Source organism: Rhinopithecus roxellana, chromosome 14 (assembly GCF_007565055.1).
Source record: "Rhinopithecus roxellana isolate Shanxi Qingling chromosome 14, ASM756505v1, whole genome shotgun sequence".
Classification (NCBI taxonomy): Eukaryota; Metazoa; Chordata; class Mammalia; order Primates; family Cercopithecidae; genus Rhinopithecus; species Rhinopithecus roxellana.
This window is the reverse complement of record NC_044562.1, coordinates 43070844-43091461: the sequence shown is the minus strand read 5'-3', so window position 1 is coordinate 43091461 and position 20618 is coordinate 43070844. Positions and strand designations below refer to the sequence as shown.

The following is a 20618-nucleotide window of genomic DNA, read 5'->3' as shown; positions in this document are numbered from 1 at the left end:
TTTGCATTAAACATTAGCCTCTGCCTGTTTGGTTTGCCTGGAGGACAGGAGGTGGGCAGAAGGAATCAAATAAGAGCCCTTCAGAGGGGGCTGCCATCTCTGACTCTGCAGTCATGGTTCACCTTGTAACCTGGTTCTGGATTTTTCTGCAGCTGGTCATGGCAGATGCTTCAGTAGCATTATTTCCTCAACTGACTCAGCAGCATCCCCAGGGCTCAGCAGGCATAGAGAGTTCTCAAGGTCTTGAGCATTGGAGGGCTCCATGCTATTACTAAGGACAGCAGCTGGGCAATGGCACCACTCAACATCCAGTAAGGGTGAGGCAATGACCAAAACAGACTTGCAATTCACATACATTACTATCCAGGAAACCAACTGCCCTTCCTCTTTGCTAGAGCAAATTGAAGGAATGGAACTTCTCATCCTAAACCTCTTTCCCCAGTCTCAGGTTGGATTCATGGGACCAGAGAGACTATTAGAGCTGGGAAAGATCATAGAACCCACATAGTCTAACCTCTTCTAAAGATGAAGAATGAGCAACCTATGAATAAAATCAGTCACCCAAGGCCAGAGTTGTTATTCTCCTAGTCTTCATTTCATCCTCCTAGTCCTCATTTCATGAGTTTTTTTAAAGTATTATTTTTTTAACCCATGTGTCTGCTTACAATACCTGTAAAATCATTGCAGTTTGCCCAAGATACCACCAGGAATGACTCTGGATCCCTCCTCCTGTGGTACCAGCAGCTGTTGAATCCCATAGTTGGGATAATATTGACATGGCACTCAGGAGGCTTCCTAATTCAACCCTGGATGCCCTGTGAATTTCTGCTAATGTCGCATCATGACTTTCCTCTTGGATCTACTGTGATCACTGTGCCTGCTAGCACTCATCATACAGTAGATTGGCTTGTTTGTCTTTTCCTTCAGGCCTTCTTGCTGAGGTGTAGGTGTGACTTTGCTATTCTTGACCTACCGTGAAACATTAACACTTGCATCTTCTAGCTAAAGTCATAAGTAACACCAGAGAGACAAAATCAGAAATAAACCAAACACAGGCAAGCGAGTCTTCTGTTAATATTGTTATTAACACTGGTTTCTGAAAGTTGTCTTATCTTGCACGTTTATCTGAAGCTTTGGTTTCAAGCATTTCAATCACAACACTCCCAACTGGGGAGTGCCATGACAGTGTGAAGAGAGCTTCAGATGTCAAACATTTCCTAGAACCCGGTATTTACAAAGCTGAAGAAATAAAATGTGGTCGTTGGGCAAAGAACAGTCTTTAAAGTTTTTCATTTGCTTCCTTTCTTGGTGTGTCAGAGTTTATCCTGTCATTCAGCAGAATAAGGAGACTTCATCTAAAATTAAAAATGAAAATAATCTTTGAGGAAACTATTGGTTTGCAAATAAATCACTATTTCTTGTGTAAATAAACATCCTCTTTTCTACAGATTACTCCATAATTTTTCTATTACCTAGTTAAAATACTTCAACTAAGTATTTGCAAAAGTAATAGGGGTTGATCAGTCTAAAATAAAAGGTACCTTTCAAGGACACAGAAAACTGTTTTAAGAAAAAGGCCTGTTTATCCACCAAAAATATAATGAGGAAATGGGTGCAAAATGTAGCAAATGTTCAGTTAGACATAAATAACTTGATGATTTAAGGGAACTAACATTGGAATAAGCTATCAAAGGAAAGTGAATTTTTCATCTATGGAAATCTTCAAGAGAAGAATTAAAAGCTAGCCAGATAAAAATGTTTTGAGGCTTAGGATCCCTCCAAGTTTCTATTATATTATTCTGATGTATGTTCACTTTCATGTAAATTGGGGGTTTGAACCCATTGACAGTATTGGTGGATAAGAGTGAATAGGATTCATCTCAAATAACATTATTGCATTAAAGATTATGACTCAGTTCTCAAAAAGGAGAGCATTATTATGCCATTGACTATTATTCATATATTACTTGATGAAGCTCCCGGTTCTAGAAATGTAAGCCATAATCAAGACAATTTGCAATGTGTGATGTTTGCACTGTAAGATAGCAAACTGGGTTTACTAGATAGTAAGTAACTAGTAAACTAGATAGTATACTAGGTTTATAAATATTGACCAGTAAATGCTGTTTATTAAAGTAAAGAGTGTTGGAGAATGAGTGGGCCCGTGGTGCCAGTAGGGGTAATGTGCTTGAATAGGGTATAGGAATATTTTGCCCTCTGGTGGTTTCTGGTGAAAAGAATGTAAAGCAGTTTAAGTAAGTGAAGGTGTCTGCTTTCAATACCTATAAGATCAGCAACACGCAGGACCATCCAGACACCTTTTGTGTCATGCTCATGAATTTGTTCCAAAAAATATGTTTTCTCCCTACCCAGGAGTATTTCAGCCCCTTTGATTCCCACACCACCTTTGCATCATTGGAAATGCCTTTGACCAGCAATGGAAAATAAAGGGAACATACTGCAGTTTCGATTGTTGTGGGACTCAGGTTTTCTCTCAGCACCGCATACACACTTGGAGACATGGGAAGAAGGTCTGATGGAGAATGTGGCTCCATTGAATCACTTCGGCTTAAAGAGATAACAAGGTCAATATGGACAAGGATTAGAAAATAATAATAGCTCACAGTGACTTACTGTGTCAGGAACTCATTTCTAGGGCTTCATCTATTTGTGACACTGAGTTATCTGATTCATCATTTCATATCAGAACATTCAACTTGCTATGGAATATATGGCATTATAAGGGGAATTTTTTAATTTTAGTCACAATAGATTGTGGTAAGTGTGCCCTAAAGCCTAGCTTTATGTATAAAAGGAAATGAGACATTGCACATGACAATGCTTTGCTCTCAGTTATGTGTACTCTGCTCTACTTTTAAATCTCCTATAGGAAAGCTTTTTATAAAAAATATTTTACATGTGACTAAGATTACTCACATTGTTGAGATGGGGATAAAAACGGAAGGAACGTAACCTTTGTCACCCCTTTCTGTTGGTCTTGAAACTGGAAAAAAGAAGGCACAATGTTGGGGAAAAAATGTCAATATTATCAATAAAACTGGGGAAAAAAGAGTCTAGAAAAATATTAATAAGAGGAAGAGAGATAATACAGTTGTTCGGTGATACACAAAAATGTTCCGTTAAATAGGGGACACAATCTATTAGATAAGCATAAAATGTGCAAGAAGAGAAAAACAAATCTCTTGGCAGGCCTAATCTGACTTCGTATATTAATGCCTCTAAACTGTATGGGAAAAATTGAGAATCAGCTGTATTACCTGTCTTCTACGTTTCATTTATGTTTGATTATAAGGACTGATTGAGTCATGTTTTAGAGGATATAATAACCCAGTTCTTTTCATTTAAATGGACACCAGTCAGAACCTTATGATTGCAAATGTTTTTGAAGTACAGACATCAGTGTTCCCGAAAGTATCATTGTGCTGTAGTAACAGTCATATGCAAACCTCACCTTGGAAAAATTCCCCAAACTTCTCTGGTATACCATGTTGAACTAGTATTTGTTCCAATTTTCCAACCCTAATTTGTTGCATTGATATTTGTTATTTCATTCGATCAGTTGTTGAAAGTCACTGAAATGTCACAGGTTTGTTTGCTTTTCTCTTCTTTTGCATTTTTGTTTATTTCAGAGAGCATGAAGTCAGGTGGCTGCGAGTCTGTGAATGACAACTGTAGAATATTCTGCATGATGGGGCCCAAAGATTTAGTGCTACAGATGAAGATTTCTATGGATTGTATACACTTCCATTAAAGAAACAGAATGATGAACGTACCTTAAAATTACATAGCAATTTAACGAATTTTCTTTTATGTATTCAACAAATATTTACTGAATGCCTGTTTTGGCCAGACATTGTTCTAGGCCCTTAGGATACAACCAGGAAAGGTAGGCTGGGTGAGTGGGGGAGGGAGAGGATGAAGCACAGATCCACAGGTCCCTCCTTGGCAAACGAACAAATACCCTGAGTTGTAAAACTAAAGTATGGTTGCAAATATAAAACTTATAAACCCTGGGGTTCCTTTGCAATATACAGACTTGTTTTACTATTAAAAGCTTCTCATCATTACCCCCTCTTTCTTTTCCTTTCCCCCAGTCATAGACATGAAGTCTGCACCACTTCTGTCTTACAAAGGAGAAAACTGAAGCTCTCAGAGTGGCCTTGAGAGGCCCCCATGGCCATGGTGAAGTTTAGTTGCAGCTGCTTATTACTCTGCTAGTGTTAGAAAGCCCAGTGGTCCCTTTTCAGGAGCTGCTGACATACCACTTCATTTCTAAGGCTTTGACCTCCATATGCCCTTAGATCTACACAAATCAGAGTCAACAAAAAGAGGAACTTCATTTATCATTTACTTTGCTCCAATATGAGGTTATTTTCCAAAATCTTAAGGAAAAAAACAAAAACAAAAACAGAAAAACCTAACCTTCGCAAGGCTGAGAGCTGTAGTGTTTACCAAAGGCTTTGTCTTTGGGAATGTCAGGGTATAGGTACTTCAGAGGGTTTTCAGGAATGTTTTCAGCCATAATAACTTTGTAGTCTCGCAGGATGTCAGCGAATGGCAGAGCAGACAACCGGCCTTTATTGTAGGGTTCTACAGAGTGGAATCTCACTTCCCCTTGAAAAACAGAAATTGGAGAAATACACAGGTTCCTGTACACATTCCTTGTGACCAGTTTTTCCCTGCCCACATTATCTTCATGCCACTGGAGTGACTTGTCAGTTCATGTCACTTCAATGTCAGACCTTCTGCTGCCTGGACAGTATAGATTGTGCATATGATAGACTTTTTGGAATTCATAGGTACCCTGTTCTGAGACAACTGCAACTACTAATATTCAAGCTCACTGAATACATCACAAACAGATCAACACACCATACACTTCCAAAAACTGAAATCCCAGTAACTAAATTTAAGAAAACTAATTTCACAAGAACAAACATTAGTGAGTATATACCATTTTCAGAATGGTCCACCCAGGTGAAAGTTATTCCTCCGAGATGGCTTTCACTGAATCTTAATAAAAAGGTGCCAGGCATTTTATCCTTTAGCAAGAGCCGTTCTTTCTCTTTGCTAACAAAGCCCATGACATACCTAAAAATAGAACATGCATGATTTTTTCTGATCATTATTGGATTTTCACTTATTGCATTTACAAAGAGCAGACCTACAGTTTGTTTTGAGTGTGATCAAAAGTCATTCTTACCTGAAATACTCATATATAGATTAATATACATAGTGATACTGCACGAATAAGAAATTGCAACTATTTTTTTCTATGGTACTAAACATGCCTAAGAGAAAAAGAAGTAGAAGAAAACCAATAACAACAAAAAAAAGAACATAATTCATTCATATGAAAAATATAGCCTATAACTTACCCATCAATCCAAAGGGGAAGAATGTGTTTCTTAATTAGATCCAATATTGCTTCAAGCCATGTCCAAAAGGTAAATGATTTACCAGGTAAGTGTTCCTATAGGAATAAACAAGCACATTAAGACAATGGTTATTTAAGTAATAATGTTGATATAATAATTTAAGTTCAATTTTTCAACAAAATAATATCCTGAAACTGGACAACACCTTAGTTTCTTTAAAAAATATTCTTGGCTGGGCATGGTGGCTCACGCCTGTAATCCCAGCACTTTGGGAGGCCGAGGTGGGCAGATCGCCAGGTCAGGAGATCGAGACCATCCTGGTTAACACGGTGAAACCACGTCTCTGCTAAAAACACCAAAAAAATTAGCTGGGCATGGTGGTGAGTGCCTGTAGTCCCAGCTACTTGGGAGGCTGAGGCAGGAGAATGGCATGAACCCGGGAGGCGACAGAGCGAGACTCCCTCTCAAAAAAAAAAAAAAAAAAATTCTTATCTGGGAATTTCTCAAAACCCCAGGTAGTAATATAGACTTAGGAACATTGTATTAAAAAAAATGTATCTAAATGATGTTTCCCTGACCATTTGTACCTTGCAGAACTTGGCCCAGGTGAGGTGACCATCACTGTAGCTAGATTGGACTGAAATGAAAGAAAAGAATGAGATTTTTCATTCGACAATGAGATGCTTCAATTTTGTGCTCAATTTAGATATTTTTCCTCTTCCCTTTCAAGCATTTCTTAAGCACCTGTTATGGGTTTACAATGTACTGAGTGCTAGGTACAGTACAAATATAAGACATCATCCTTGCTCCTAAGAAGTTTATTATCTAGAAAATAAGCTTTTTGGTGGAGGAGCTAACAATGGCTTTAGAAAGCAGGTGGGTATCTAGGATCTGGATGGGTAGAATATAAATTGTCAGAGGAGACAAAGGAGGCCACGCCAGAGAGCAAGAGTAATATAGGATAAGGCATGATGGACATGGACATGGCTTATACTGGAGACAGGAAGAGCTACCTAATGTTGGTAAATGAGCATTATAAAACAAATATGTGTAAGTTAGGTGTAGCTAGATTACCAAGAATGTTGCCTATTAAGATGGAAAGAATGGACTAGAAATCTATTAGACAATAAGTAGCCATTGGCTGTTTTGATCTGGAGCAGTGAAAGGACACAAGAGTTTTCATCTAAATTTTTAAGGGAATTATACTCATAAGAATAATTTGATAAAGGTCTGAAAGGATATGGTTGCTATCTATACTACATGCTTAAAAGCTTTACTCACTCTAACAAATATTTATTGAATGCCTACTATTGCTGCTTATGAATTAAATAAGGATCAAAACATGTATTTCCATTAAGTAAATTTTGTGATGTTTTCCGAAATCCTAATTTATTTAAGTACCCATTGATCCAAGAGTAGGTGGAAGTGGCAAGCATCCCAGCACCATGTGAGTCAAGCTTAAATCACACATGATTCTACTTCTGCTGCACAAATGGATCTTTGGCCCTAATTTAACTAGAAATGCATATAGATCTAATTTTAACTCTTTTTTTTGGTGTTAAATATGTTAAACCCTGACTCGTCAAAATACAGCTTTCTTAGAGATTTTTTAGAAAAAGTTTGGATTACTAGTTGGTACATGTTGTACCAATGACTCTATTTTGCAAACTTTAGAAATCTCAGTCAAAGCTGAAACTTTCTTGGTATGCAGAATTAAGTATTGCCCAGGTGGTTTAAAATTTCTATTACATTTCCTAGACCTAGTGAAGGAATCAGTCATTTTCCAGTTGGTTTATGTCAGTTGAGACATTCATATGAACGATCATATGGGGCACCATTAAGGCTTCACATCCTATTTAGTGGAAATATACCCTGGAGACTGGGGTGGGGAATAGACAGGGAGGGGCTTTAGACCTGGACAGGTCTGGCCTGTGGCTTGGTTCTGCTGTGTACTAGCCATGCAGCTGTGGCAAGTCACTTGACTTCTGCACTCCAATACAGTCATTTATAAAATTGATAGAATAAGGTGAGCCTTGCAGGACTTTCCCGAGGATTAAAAATAATATAACACTTAGCTCTGTGCCTGGCAATATAGTAGGCATTGAATAAATTATGATGATCATCATAATTAATAGTAGTAATAGCGTCCTGGTTATTTAAAATGCTTGAGTACCAAAAACAGAGGCGAATCCTGTCTGTCTACCGGCTCTCACCTGTAAGCTTCTCTGCCAGCATATTGAGTTGATCTGAATTAAGGCCACGACCAACGTACGATGAAAACTGCCAGCTCATCACCTCCAGTAGTTGACTCAATGTGGCAGTTGGGGGATTATTAAAGAAAACCAAGTTCTGAAATAGAATCATGATGATGATTTGTTAATTATCTTACAGTGGGTAGCTAGTGAGGTATGAGCAGGGCAAGAGAGGTCTCCCCGTCTCACCACACACATACTAGGAGTGTTGGGTGACCATTAGGTGATGGTCAGGCAGTTGTTAACTGTTTCTCTAAAGTCATAATTGGTCACAGCTGGTGCCAGGGAAAGACAGTGTTCTAATAGAAAACACCTAAAACTGCTCAGCATCTTCCCAGTAAGATCTCAGGAGTGGGGAGAAGTAACACAAGACCCCTGAAGAATGCCAAGCCCAAATCAAGAGGTCAAGCTGCACACTTGGCTTCTCAAGTTGCCCGCTTGGCCCTCTTCCAAGTTGTACTTTCCTTTCCTTCCTTCTTTTACTGTTTTAAAGCTTTTTAATAAACTTTCACTCCTGCTCTGAAGCTTGCCTTGGTCACTCCTTCTGTCCTATACTCCTCAGTTGAATTCTTTCTTCTGAGGCAAGAATTGAGGTTGCTGCAGATCCATACACATTCACCACTAATAACAATTACGCTTATGACGCTGTAATTCAATATATAGGATTCCTAATTTAAAGTCTTTTGGCCAACCTAAGTAAATATAAAATATCATCTCATCTCTGTTGTTCTTAAGGCTGACGTCGTCTTTTCCTAAAGGTCTCCCTGTTCTTTGAGTATAATATAATCAGAGCTCCATCTTTCTTCAGAAGCATCACTTGACATCTCTTGAACTTTTCCGTATCAGTCGACTCATGCAAGTACTTAACACTGTCCAACAATTTGACAGATACTCTTTTCTAAAACAATATTCATCCTAAACAAAACTTACATTATTTAATTGGTTTATCATGGGGTTGGCACAAGTTTTACCTTGACCAGACCAATCATCCCAAAGTGCTAGAAACCGTAAAGTCCCAGGCTAGGGAAGGTGACCCTACAATATTATGATTAACCTCAAATACCTGTTTTATGGACACCATAGTAGCCTTTTCTTATTTGCTCTACGTAAACAAAACAAAACAAAACAGAGAAATGATCTTGCTGTGTTGTCCATCCTATAGATGGACTTAAACTCCTGGGCTCAAGAAATTCTCTTGCCTCTGTCTCTCAAGTAGCTGAAACTACAGGTGTGCACCACTGTGCCAAGCTAAATAAGAGAATATTCTGTGTGATCGACTACAAACGAGATTGTGCCAGAAACTGGGTCAACAATAGTGAAACATAAGACTCTGTCCCAGATTACTGGAAAACAGATGTGTGAAACTCGAGAAAGGTGTTTCAAGAAGAGGAAAGGAAGAATTCAGAAATCCAATGCGGTGCCTGGAGAAGGCTGTTGTGAACATGAGCTAAACTGGGCTTAGATTAATCAAGAAAAAGAACCAATTCAAGAGATTTCAGAAGGTGGGAATAAAAGAGGACACAGCATCCAACAAGGAATGGGCAACAGGAAGAGGAGGAATGAAGAGAAAGAATTTCTAGGGAGATGGTTTTTTGTGAACCTGAGAGTGGTGCCTGGAAAAGTGACCAGAAAGCACAGAATACAATCAAGGCCTAAGGGCTTAGGTTTCAAAGCAGGATAGAATTAAGAGGAGAAACCAGGATTAGTTGTTCAGACTGGTTCTGGAACTAGGCTGTGAATCTGTGTTTTAGGAGCTGTATGTTACCTATAGTTCTAGATTCTCATCCTAGAGCCATGTAAATTTGGGATGATGAGTGTGACGATTTTGGTGACTTTCTTACAGAAGGAGGTTGCTGAAGAAAGCTAAGTGCAGCACTGCTCTGTGAGGCTGGAGGACGGAGAAGTATCCCATCACTCCTACTCCCTGGAGCTGGAAGAAAGCTGAACAAGTGTTGATCTAATGGGGATCAGCATTTAATCTCAGGGGCATTGGCTGTCCTTCACCTTAAAGACCAGGCAATTTCTCTGATAAGTTCTGCTCTTTTCGGGGCACCCTGCACAGTCTTCCTCTCCGCAGTTAATTTGTCTCAGATGCTAGGGCACTTGAGGAGGAGAAGGAGTAGGGCTGAGTCATTTCCTTATTAGAAACATTGAATCAAAGGGAAAGAACACTAAGCTGATTCATTATGATCTTGTTCTTACTACTGGGATCTAAAGTAGAAGAATTCTTCCCTTTGGAGGGAACATTTGCTCTGAATTAAGAAGAAATGTTGTTATTTACATCTGACCTATTTTCTCTAGACCTTAGTGGTTTCCAGGATAACACACTGAAGTTTTGAAGGAGAGGTGCAAGGGGAAGTGCTGACTCATCTTTTTTGCCACTCCCTTCCCTGGTTGTCTTATAAGAGCATCTATTCACGGCTTGCTTTGTGACTTGAGGCCAAGTTTGGGCCAGTGTTACAACCACCAGATGGCATTAAATCCCAGCTTGAGCCTAGGATGGATGAAATCTGCAATCGACTTGAAAATGCGTGCTGTCAGAATACAATTGGGCAAGATTGATGAATATTCTAATTACTTACTTGGAGACCAATTCTCTACCTTCATAGAAGAGACTATATGGACAAGGTGGGACCAGAGCAGCTGAGGAGGTAAGAAGTTTCCTTCAGCTTAGTTAACAGAGACATAGAATGGCCCTGGAACTCTCTGGTACGTACATAGTTGGGAGCTGACCAGACCCTCAGAAATAATAAATACCTGTCTGTTACTTTTGCTAGCAGAACTCTCTTAGGAACCACATACATCAGAACATACTGCTTTAAATATGACATGAGAGGAAACACAGAACTAGAAATAAAGCAACTCTCACCCCACACCCCACTGGCACACACATGTTTTGATGCAGACGTGTTTCTTGGCAATAAAACAAATCGAATAGAATTAAAGAAGGTGAGGTAGAAATAGAGTCTACCTGGGAATCGTTGGTTGACACGTTGTACCAAATGATGGATGCCCAAGCATTAGGTAATTGACTGACATTGGAAATCATCACCACAGGCAATGAGCTGGTCTGGTTTGGGGGGAAAAAAGCATAGTTATTACAGGTAGTCCCACCTTACATTCATCTTATGCTTGACCCTTGCCTGTAAAGGGCCAATCACAAGCCAGTCCCACGCCTCCAGTCCTGATGTCCATGCTGCCCTGGTCACTGAAATGACTTGTGAAGGCCATGGAACTTTCTGAGCATGCATGGGTAAGGGCACAGAGAGGAAAGAACAGGAATCCTTTCACAGTGCCCAGTCAGGCAGCTTCCCAGTGTCTCCCCTGACATCATGGACACATTTATACTTTTTAAATGTCACTTGCTGCCTCAAGTGCAATATATTAGAGAGTCTATTGAATTAGCAACAATCTTCTTTATAAGTTAAAGAATCTATTTTAAGTTTTTCTCTGGAATGAATCAGTATCTTCAAATTATGACCTAACACCTAATTAATGTAAACACTGGAAGTGGGCGGTTTCTATTGTAAAAGTAGGAGACGTAAGCTATGGGTGATACAGCCGTCTGTGCTATTGTTACAGAACTAACTCAATTTAGTATTCTTGGTACTGTGGTTTTCTACTTTATGAAATAAACAGGCTTTTACAAATTAGCCTGGGAAGCTAATCAACTTATAGTAGTCTTTCCCCAACAACAGACATCAGATTCCTATAGATGGTAAAATACCCATTTGAGGAAATTTAACAACTCATAAAAACAGAGGTTTAGGGAAAGGAGATGAGGAAGGAATTTATGAAATATTTTAAAAACATATTACCATCATTAAGATAAAAGAGCAAAGGCAGAATTCTAAAAGAATATACTCTACAATAGGATCATATTCAGGGTGTGTGAGATTGTGTTTGTTCATTCATGCACTCGTTCATTCATAGTGTTCTGCCCTCAAGGAGCACATAGTCAATTAATGCTCAATTTAATCCCAAAAGTTTCTTTATTCTTTCTTTGAGTTTAGTGGTGATTGTTTTATGAGGATCAAAGCAACGTACTGTAATGTTTCTATTATTTGTCTTTGTTCATTATGTTAGAGAAATCTTCCTTCTGTGAGCTTTTATGTACAAGTTAAATTTTTGAAAATATATTACTACAAAAAAAAAATCACTACATGACATAAGTTCAAGGATACTTATTCCTCTTTAGACTTTCCATGACTCAGGAAATCCCAGAAAACCAAACAAAGAAGAACCTGAGCAACAAATTATTTAATGTATATAAAGTTCATAATACCCTTGAACTTTTTATTTTATTTTATTTTTTATTTATTTATTTTTTTGAGACTGGGTCTCACTCTGTCACCCAGGCTGGAGTGCAGTGGCATGATCACCACTCACTGCAGCCTCCACCTCCTGGGCTCAATCGATCCTCCTGCCTCTGCCTCCTGAGTAGCTGGGACTACAGGCATGTGCCACGACACCCAGCAAACTTTTGTATTTTTAGTAGAGATGGGGGGTTTTGCACTGTTGCCCAGGCTGGTCTCAAATTCCGGGGCTCAAGCAATCCACCCACCTTGGCCTACCAAAGTGCTGGCATTACAGGTGTGAGTCACAGCACCCAGTTACCCACAAGCTTTTATCATATATATTTAACCAAAATATTATGTTAACTAGTGAATATTTGACATATTGATTTTCTAAATTAAAACAAAAGTAATGAATAGGGAATGTACTAAAACCTAGAAAAAACCAAACTTACATCTATTAATGCTGATCAATTCCTGCAAATACCATGAGTAAATGGTGTACGTTCTTGAAACACCTACCTCCAAATCTATGGTCAGACCATAGAGGCAGATCTGTGTTTCAAAGGTTATGGAATGAAGTTCTTCAGTCACCATGTGACAGCCCTAAGGGAGAAAGAAATAAATTGTTACCTCACAAATGCATACTCACTATCTAATAGAAGACTTGTTTCTATATAAATTAATATATTTATTAATAAATTAATAAAGTACATGCCCCCAAGCCATCTCTATTATTGAACATTCCCTCTTATTGATTTAAAAGTTATATACAGTTTGGAAAATCTTCATTTCCCCAAACAGAATGCTTTTAAGTCTTCAAAACAAGACAATTTCTGGCTTTAAAAATTCTAGCATAGTTTTTTTCAGTTGAAATTTAGACAAGTTGTTCCTTATTTTAATATTTGAAAATTGGTCCTTTCAAGTTACCAAATGTTAATAAAAGCAATCTATATATGCATAAGTATACAGATACAAGTCTTAGTGTCACAATGAATCTGTCCAAAAAGAATGCAAGACCTTCTTCTGGTTTAACATGGTAGGTGGAGTATACGTATTTTCCTCTGTTCCCTCCAGACACTCCAATAAGATAATAACTGGAGTTTTATTCACTTTCCAATAAAGTAAAACTGTAATCTAGATCCCTGAGTGAAAAGTAGGGGAGTGTAGAGTGAGGGTAGAAGAAAGAACCCAGGGATTGAAAGCACTGAGCACCCTGAGGCTGCAGAAAAGAAGACTGCAGACCAGGATGTGCTGTAAGAGCCCCAGCTCAGGCAGTGAAGTCTCCACCCCTCCAGACCTGGGCACAGGAGGGAGGTTTGCTCTTTAGAGCAGATGTGTCAGAGTAATTAGAGAGGCTCTCTACATTCTGGGAACAAGGTCAAGCTGCAGTCAGGGGTTAGATGCTGTGTATGCTAAAGAGAGGAAGGTCCTGTTAAAATTTACAGTTAAGCTCATGCTTGCCCCTTCTCTGACACCTACAGCCAGGCTTAAAAGCTCCTGGAAAGGTATCTGGGAAGTTTGCCAGACCAAGGGAGGTAACATACAGATGCTGCCTTCTACACCCACCACCGTCCCCCAGCAACCCATCAAAACAGCCAGATTCTAATAATCACCCTAAGTCTACAGTTCCCAACATGCACATAGAGTTTTCAGGCAGTTTTTCAGTGCCCTTCTCTTAATTATTAACAGCAAGCTAATGATCATCAGGCATTTGACAAATCCTCTCACATGAAATGAGAATGCAAAAACAAAAAACTCAGAGGAAAAGCAAAATGTAAAAAAAAAAAAAAAAAAAGGAAGAAGAAGAGTAAAAAAACAGTGAAAACAGTTTACTGTATTCAGCTCAGTTTATTCAATAAATATATGGCATGTTGAAGGGGCCTCAACCATTTGTAATGGGAAGATAGTGCTTAGACACTGATTTGAACAAACCAACTGTCAAAAGGCCTTTTTTGAGACAATGGAGGAATTTGAACAAAAAATAGGATTTTATTAAGTAAGGATTTAAAAAATGTTATTTTGTTTTTTGCGATAAGGGTAGTTTGGTTAGGTTTAAACATTTCTTATATTCTAAAGATTCCTGCTGAAGTATCTACATTATACTGTACTATCTAGAATTTGAGAACTCCAGGAAAAATGTATGTATTGTTGAAGTTAGGTGATGCTTAAATCCATTCATTGTATTTTCCCTCTATTTCTGTATATATTTGAAAATGTACATTAAAACACTTTTTAAAAACTATATAAAACAAATATTATATCAGTGAAACAAGAATAGAATATTATTGTAAGAAACATTCCGAAAATAATAAAGAACCACTTAAAAAGAACAAAACCACTTAAAATATAATAAGAGAAATAGACAAGTCAGTAAAAAGATTGGACATAGAGTAGAGGAAATTTCCCAGAATGTAAAACAAACAAAAAAACCCCACAAAGATGTCAAAAATAGTATAGAAAAGATAGCAAATAAAGAATTATACATGAACTGCAACAACAAACTAACACAAGTTCCAGAAAGAGAACAGAGAAAATGGAGCAGAGAAAATATCAAAGACATAAACAAATTGTAACTCTTACACCACTTATGCAATTGCTACAATCACTTTGGGGAACAATTCCTCAGTATCTAGAAAGGTAGAAGATGCATATTACCTATACATAACAATTCTTGTTGAATCATCTGATTCTGACCCATCTGCTACCAAATATATGTAAGTCAAAGATTTTTTACACTCATATTAAAAAAAAGACACGTAGAAGAATGTTAATTGAAGAATGTTTATAGTAGAACTGCTTATAATGATAAAATGATTCATCAATAGGAGAATAGCTAGCTATACTGTGTATATTTATAGAGCAAAAAAACTATACAGCATTGGAATAAATGATCCACAGCAACATGAATCAATGTAGGTATGAGTCTCAGAAAATATTTTGTTGAGCAAGAAAAGCAAGTTGTGATAAAATATATATATAAGGATGCCATTTATGTAAAATCCGAATTTATAATACAGAATAATATAAAGTATATAGAAACATATTCATTCACAGAAAAAGTATAAAGGCATTCTTGAGAACAATAAACATCAAAATTCAAGACAGTGGTTTTTGGGGGGTGGGTGGGTACAGGGAGGAAAAGGATTAAAGGGTGGGGGGTGGGGTACCGGGTGTCTTCAACTATATTTGCAAAGTTTGAATTTTTAAGCTGTTTGATGGGTGTTCATGCTATTATTCTTTATGTTTTTATGTGTTTTCAATAGTCTATAAAAATGAAGAATACGACAAAACTTCTCAAACTAAAGGACGTGAGTGTTCAAATTGGAAGGACCCGTGAATGGCTGGCACAACAAATAAATGAACAGCCGAACTGAAACTCATTCCTGTAAAATTGCAGGAAACCAGTTTAAAAGTTTCAGGAGTGCAGGAAAGAAAAGGCATTTATAAATGATTAAGAATCAGAATACAAGATAAGTAGAAGACAATAGAATAGTGCTTTAAGAATTCAGAGGAAAAATGATTTCTAACCCAGAATTCTATATCCAGCCAAACTGTCAGTCAACTATGAATGGGAAAAACGTTTTCAGATATGCAAGTCCTCTGGAAATTTGGCTCCTTAGTACTTTTTCTTTGGAAACTACTGAAAGAGTCTCTCTAATAAAAAGGAGACAGTAACCTAAGAAAGAGGAAGACATGAACCCAGCCAGGAGAAGTGGGTGGGACTCCCTAGGATAACGGTGAAAGGGAGTTTCAAAAACAAACAAAACAAAAAACAAAAAACCACAACCCCACAATTGCACAATAGGATCAGAGGGCAAGTAGCCAGGACTGGAGCCAGAAGATGGAGGGCTCCCAGAGCAATGTTGCCAAGAAAAAAAGAAGAAAGGAACTTATAGATTGACATGTTTGACCAAATTGTAAGGAGTTTTCTTGTTCTGATGGAAAGTTTGGGGCTTAATTAGTGACAGGTACATAAATTAATCAAATCAAAAACTCAGGGAAACTATTAAATCCAGAAAAAACTAAAAGTAATACAAGAATGGAAATACAATCATAGTATGCTATATGGCTTAGCTGTTAACAATTTTTATATAATCATAATAAGGTAAACATTGAATACATTGAGTAAATGAAAATGTATTATATAATGATATTGTGAAGATGGGGGAGAATTTCTATGTATGGAGACATGTTATAAGAAAGACATAGCTTAATCTTTTATAGAAAATCAGAAGTTAGACACATAAAATTTTAAAAAATCAAGAGATATCAGTATTGGCATGATATTTACAGCTCAAAAAGTGATTACCTCTGGGTAGGAGTTTGACATAGAAAGAAGCAGGAAATTGCAGTTAGTCCCTGGTGAAATTTTATAGTAGGTAAAAAAGGACCCAGCAGTATTGCCATCACCTAAAAGCTTGTAAGAAAAACAGGAACTCTGACCTCATTCCAGGCTTACTGAATCAGATTCTGCCTTTTAACAAGAGTCCTGGGTGAAATTCGAGAGGAATAATTCTCAATGTGTGTATCCTCATTGTGTTTAATCTCAAAAGGGAGGTGGAAAATTTGGAGATACAAAGCTTCAACAATTTATAAAATGAGCCCTGGGAACATGTGAACATGTAGGATTATTTACACCAGAAAAGTCATGGTGGGCAGTTGGAGGTGGCAGGGTCACCTGAAAAGAAAGGAAGATCAACACTAAGTATGCATTAATAAGTCAGAATCCTGTTTGCATTTGAAATCTGAAATAATAAAAACAGTCTAATGTGATGATATGAACAACAATTCTGTGATTATGTGAGAAGACTTCCTTGATAATGAGAATGCTACATTTAGGATTTGTTATTGAGAAGGAAGTAGATCTTTGTGATACTTTACATTGCCTGCAGGTAGTTACATTGACTAGGGTGGAATCACTTTTTACTAGGTTAGTAGAAAGTTATGTTTAATCAAAATCCTGCTTAAAAATCCCTAAGCCACCCTAAAAGTACTCCCAGCACGTCAACACATCAAACAGCCAGTTCCTCTTCTCCAGCCCCTTTATGTTAAAATAAGTTGCTCTTTCTTTGATTGAGCTTGAGACGGACTAGTTGTCTTGAGTGTAGGCACCAAGAAGGTGTATTTTTGAACAATAGAAAATCTCACTGCCCTCTAGGGAGGGGATGCTTACACTATACAAAACACTGAAGAATCTACAACTTCCACTTCATGTTCACTAAGGGGTGCCTTTCACATTATCTCTGAGTTCAGTGGTGCAGAACATTTGAGAGGCCTCAGGCAAGTGCACAGAGATCCAATACTATATGTAAAAACATTTAACCATTATCAATCAAGTTAACAAACTGTTAACATATGGTCTAGCCTCCTGCCTTGACAAATCCCTCACATAACCTAATTGGCCGGGTTTTAGCTCCTCAAAGTCTTACTGGAACATGGTGGCATGGGTAAAGATAGCACAGCCATCTTGGGCCATTGCCTGTCCCTTTTGCTTCTACCTCTGTGAAGGGCCTTGCATGACCAGTGTGTCATGTGTCTAGACATGTTTGCACTGATGGTGTCATCTGTGCTTGGGAGAGTAGACTTGGAGAGGCCTACACAAGCCCTGGAAGTGGGGGCTTCAGGTCTTCTGGGCTGGGAATTCTGGGGTCCTGGATTCTGGGTGAGCACATTGCCTTAAACCCACAGAAGACTTTCTTTGTAGGGAGGACTGCAGCTGGAGGATGACTGAAGGAAAACTTTTGGAGCTGAGATGCTATGATATTGTGATATAATAAGAAATCTATATTTGGTCCCTGCATCTGGTTACTGAGACAGAGCTCCTAAGACCTTTCTAGATGGAGATGTTAGGTGAGTCTTCTGTTCTAAAAATTTGGTCTTTGACCCTGGTTCCTGACACAGGTTCCTAAGATCTTTGTAATTTTCTTAGTGATGGGATTGTCTGACACAGAGCACCTAAATTCCTGGAATTTTCTGGGTGAATTTTCTGGCATTTTCTATTCTAATGAAGTGTCTCTTGGTGGGCTTCTAAATAGCCTCAGGATGAGGCTTGGTTGCTAGGGGAACCAATCATGTGATTAGACAGTTGGAACTTTTACCCCACTCCCTGACCTCTGGGAAGGGGAGAGGGATTGGAAGTTGAATTCATCCACAATGGCAATGGCGATCAACTTTGTGATGAACTGTATGTAATGAAGCTTCCATAAAAACCTCAAAGAACAGATTTTGGGAAGCTTCTAGGTTGCTGAAGACATGGAGGTGATAGGAGGGTGGCGCACCTGGACAGGGCATGGGAGCTCCACACCCCTTCTCCATGCCTTGCCCCATGCATCTCTTCCATTTGGCTGTTCATCTGTATTCTGTGTAATATCCTTGATAGTAAACCAGTAAATATAAGTAAAATGTTCCCCTGGAGTTTTGTGACCTGCTTTAACAAACTCATTGAACCTGAAGAGGGAATTGTGGGAACCCTCAATTTATTGCTGGTTGGTCAGAAGTGCAGATCACAACCTGGGACTTGCGATGGGCATCTGAATCGGGGACAGTCTTGTGGGACTAAGCCCTTAGCCTGTGGGTTAAGGTAAAGAGTGTTAGAATTGGGTTAAATTGTAGGACACCCAGTTTGCATCTGCTGGAGAACTGGTTGTTAGTGGAGAGAAATTCCCACACACATTTAGGTGACCAGAAGGGAGGCATGGAGAGTAACAGTAGAAAAAAGTTTAGTGTTTTCCTCTTACAGGTCCCATTGCTCTCACATTCCAGCCTCTATAGTTTAATTTCTCTTTTTCTTTTTGAGACAGAGTTTCGCTCTGTCACCCAGGCTAGAGTGCAGTGGCATGAACTTGGCTCACTGCAACCTCCACCTCCCAGGTTCAAGTGATTCTCCTGCCTCAGCCTCCTGAGTAGCTGGGACTACAGGCATGCGCCATTATGCCCAGCTATTTTTTGTATTTTTAGTAGGGACAGGGTTTCACCATATTGGCCAGGCTGGTCTTGAACTACTGAGCTCAAGTGATCTGCCCATTTCGGCCTCCCAAAATGCTGGGATTACAAGCGTGAGCCACCACGCCTGGCCTATATAGTTTAATTTCTATGCATAAATATACATATGATCATTCAGTACGAATAGCTTCCTCAGCTCTTTGAGTTATGGAACCTGTGTGTTCACCACCAAATATCAGGGTCTTAAAAGTGTGAGAAACCAGGACTCCACAGACAGAGCAGTGACACTCAGGGTCGTCCATTAGCTTTGGAAAAAGTCTTTACGCTTTATACAGTACTTTACTGAACTGAAATGTGGGTGGTGAGAGGGTGATTATTTTCTCAGTGATTCAAAATAATTTCTAATGTTTACTTTAAATCCCTGATGCAATTGTGAGGCACATTTAGAACAAAATCCAGCAAGGAAGCTGACCTACTATATGCAAGACTGGAGGAAAGATGCTCTGACCAAAGAAAGCATTATTAATTTTCACAGCTTGCATGACTGTCATAGTCTTCATTATTTCATCAGTGTGGTCTAAGCTAGAGATACTATTCAGTCTCTCATTCACAGGTTCCATCCTCACAGAATGGAAAAACATCATATATAAGATGCATTAGGGCCTGGCACGGTGGCTCACACCTGTAATCCCAGCACTTTGGAAGGTAGAGGCAGGCAGATCATCTGAGGTCAGCAGTTCAAGACCAGCCTGGCCAACATGGTGAAACACCGTCTCTACTAAAAAAAATGCAAACAATTAGCTGGGCATGGTGGTGTGTGCTTGCAATGCCAGCTACTCAGGCGGCTGACACAGGAGAATTGCTTGAACCCTGGAGGCGGAGGTTGCAGTGCTGCACTCCAGCCTAGGCAACAAGAGTGAGAAACTCCATCTCAAAAAAAAAAAAAAAAAAAGATGCACCATTAATGTTTGTATCAAAGCCATCCTAATCATCTAAGATGATTACAGATACAAAATATCCATATTAATGATATTTACATTATATGGTACATTACATTATATGGCACTGAATATAATAGCTGGATTGACTGTATTATACTTCTAAAGAAAAATGCCCATTGAAAAATCTGCTAAGAAACTAGAAAACCGGACAACCCACTTAACCAGGGCTCCACTTGGAAAAAAAAGTACAATGAAAGGTAGGTGGATGTCACCATATTCTTCTCTGTTTCTTCTGCTTACTGTCTAATAATATACCTTGGAAACCTAGAATATATTAACAAATGGTAATAGTTTTTTTTGTTTTTTGTTTTGAGACAGTCTCGCTCTGTTGCTCAGGCTGCAGTGCAGTGGCGTGATTTCAGCTCACTGCAAGCTCCGCCTCCTGAGTTCACGCCATTCTCCTGCCTCAGCCTCCCAAGTAGCTGGGACTACAGGGGCCCACCACCACACCTGGCTAATTTTTTATTTTTTAGTAGAGACGGGATTCAACCTGTTAGCCAGGATGATCTCAATCTTCTGACCTCGTGATCCACCTGCCTCGGCCTCCCAAAGTGCTGGGATTACAGGCATGAGCCACCACGCCCGGCCAACAAATGATAATAGCTTTTAACTTGACAGAAACCTCTGCTAAGAAAAATAGGACTGGGATAAAGGGTGATTTTCATCCAAATTTCTTGCTTATCTCTTAACAATCCATAATTTGTTGTAACGCCCCCTACAGAAAAC

At 38.7% G+C, this 20618-nt stretch overlaps 1 protein-coding gene across 1 annotated transcript in view; it reads right to left on the bottom strand.

Moving 5' to 3' along the window:
* Positions 1-1064: 1064 nt before the first annotated feature.
* Positions 1065-20618, bottom strand: part of STAT4 (signal transducer and activator of transcription 4) — a 123669-nt gene continuing 104115 nt past the window's right edge. The window contains exons 16-25 of the mRNA XM_010379764.2: positions 12469-12552; positions 10623-10721; positions 7613-7748; positions 5987-6036; positions 5400-5494; positions 4976-5112; positions 4444-4635; positions 2938-3004; positions 2460-2568; positions 1065-1355 (exon numbers count right to left, since the gene is read on the bottom strand). Of these exons, the coding sequence (XP_010378066.1) occupies positions 1329-1355; positions 2460-2568; positions 2938-3004; positions 4444-4635; positions 4976-5112; positions 5400-5494; positions 5987-6036; positions 7613-7748; positions 10623-10721; positions 12469-12552 (996 nt within the window). The 3' untranslated portion in view covers positions 1065-1328. The remainder of the gene's footprint in view (positions 1356-2459; positions 2569-2937; positions 3005-4443; positions 4636-4975; positions 5113-5399; positions 5495-5986; positions 6037-7612; positions 7749-10622; positions 10722-12468; positions 12553-20618) is intronic.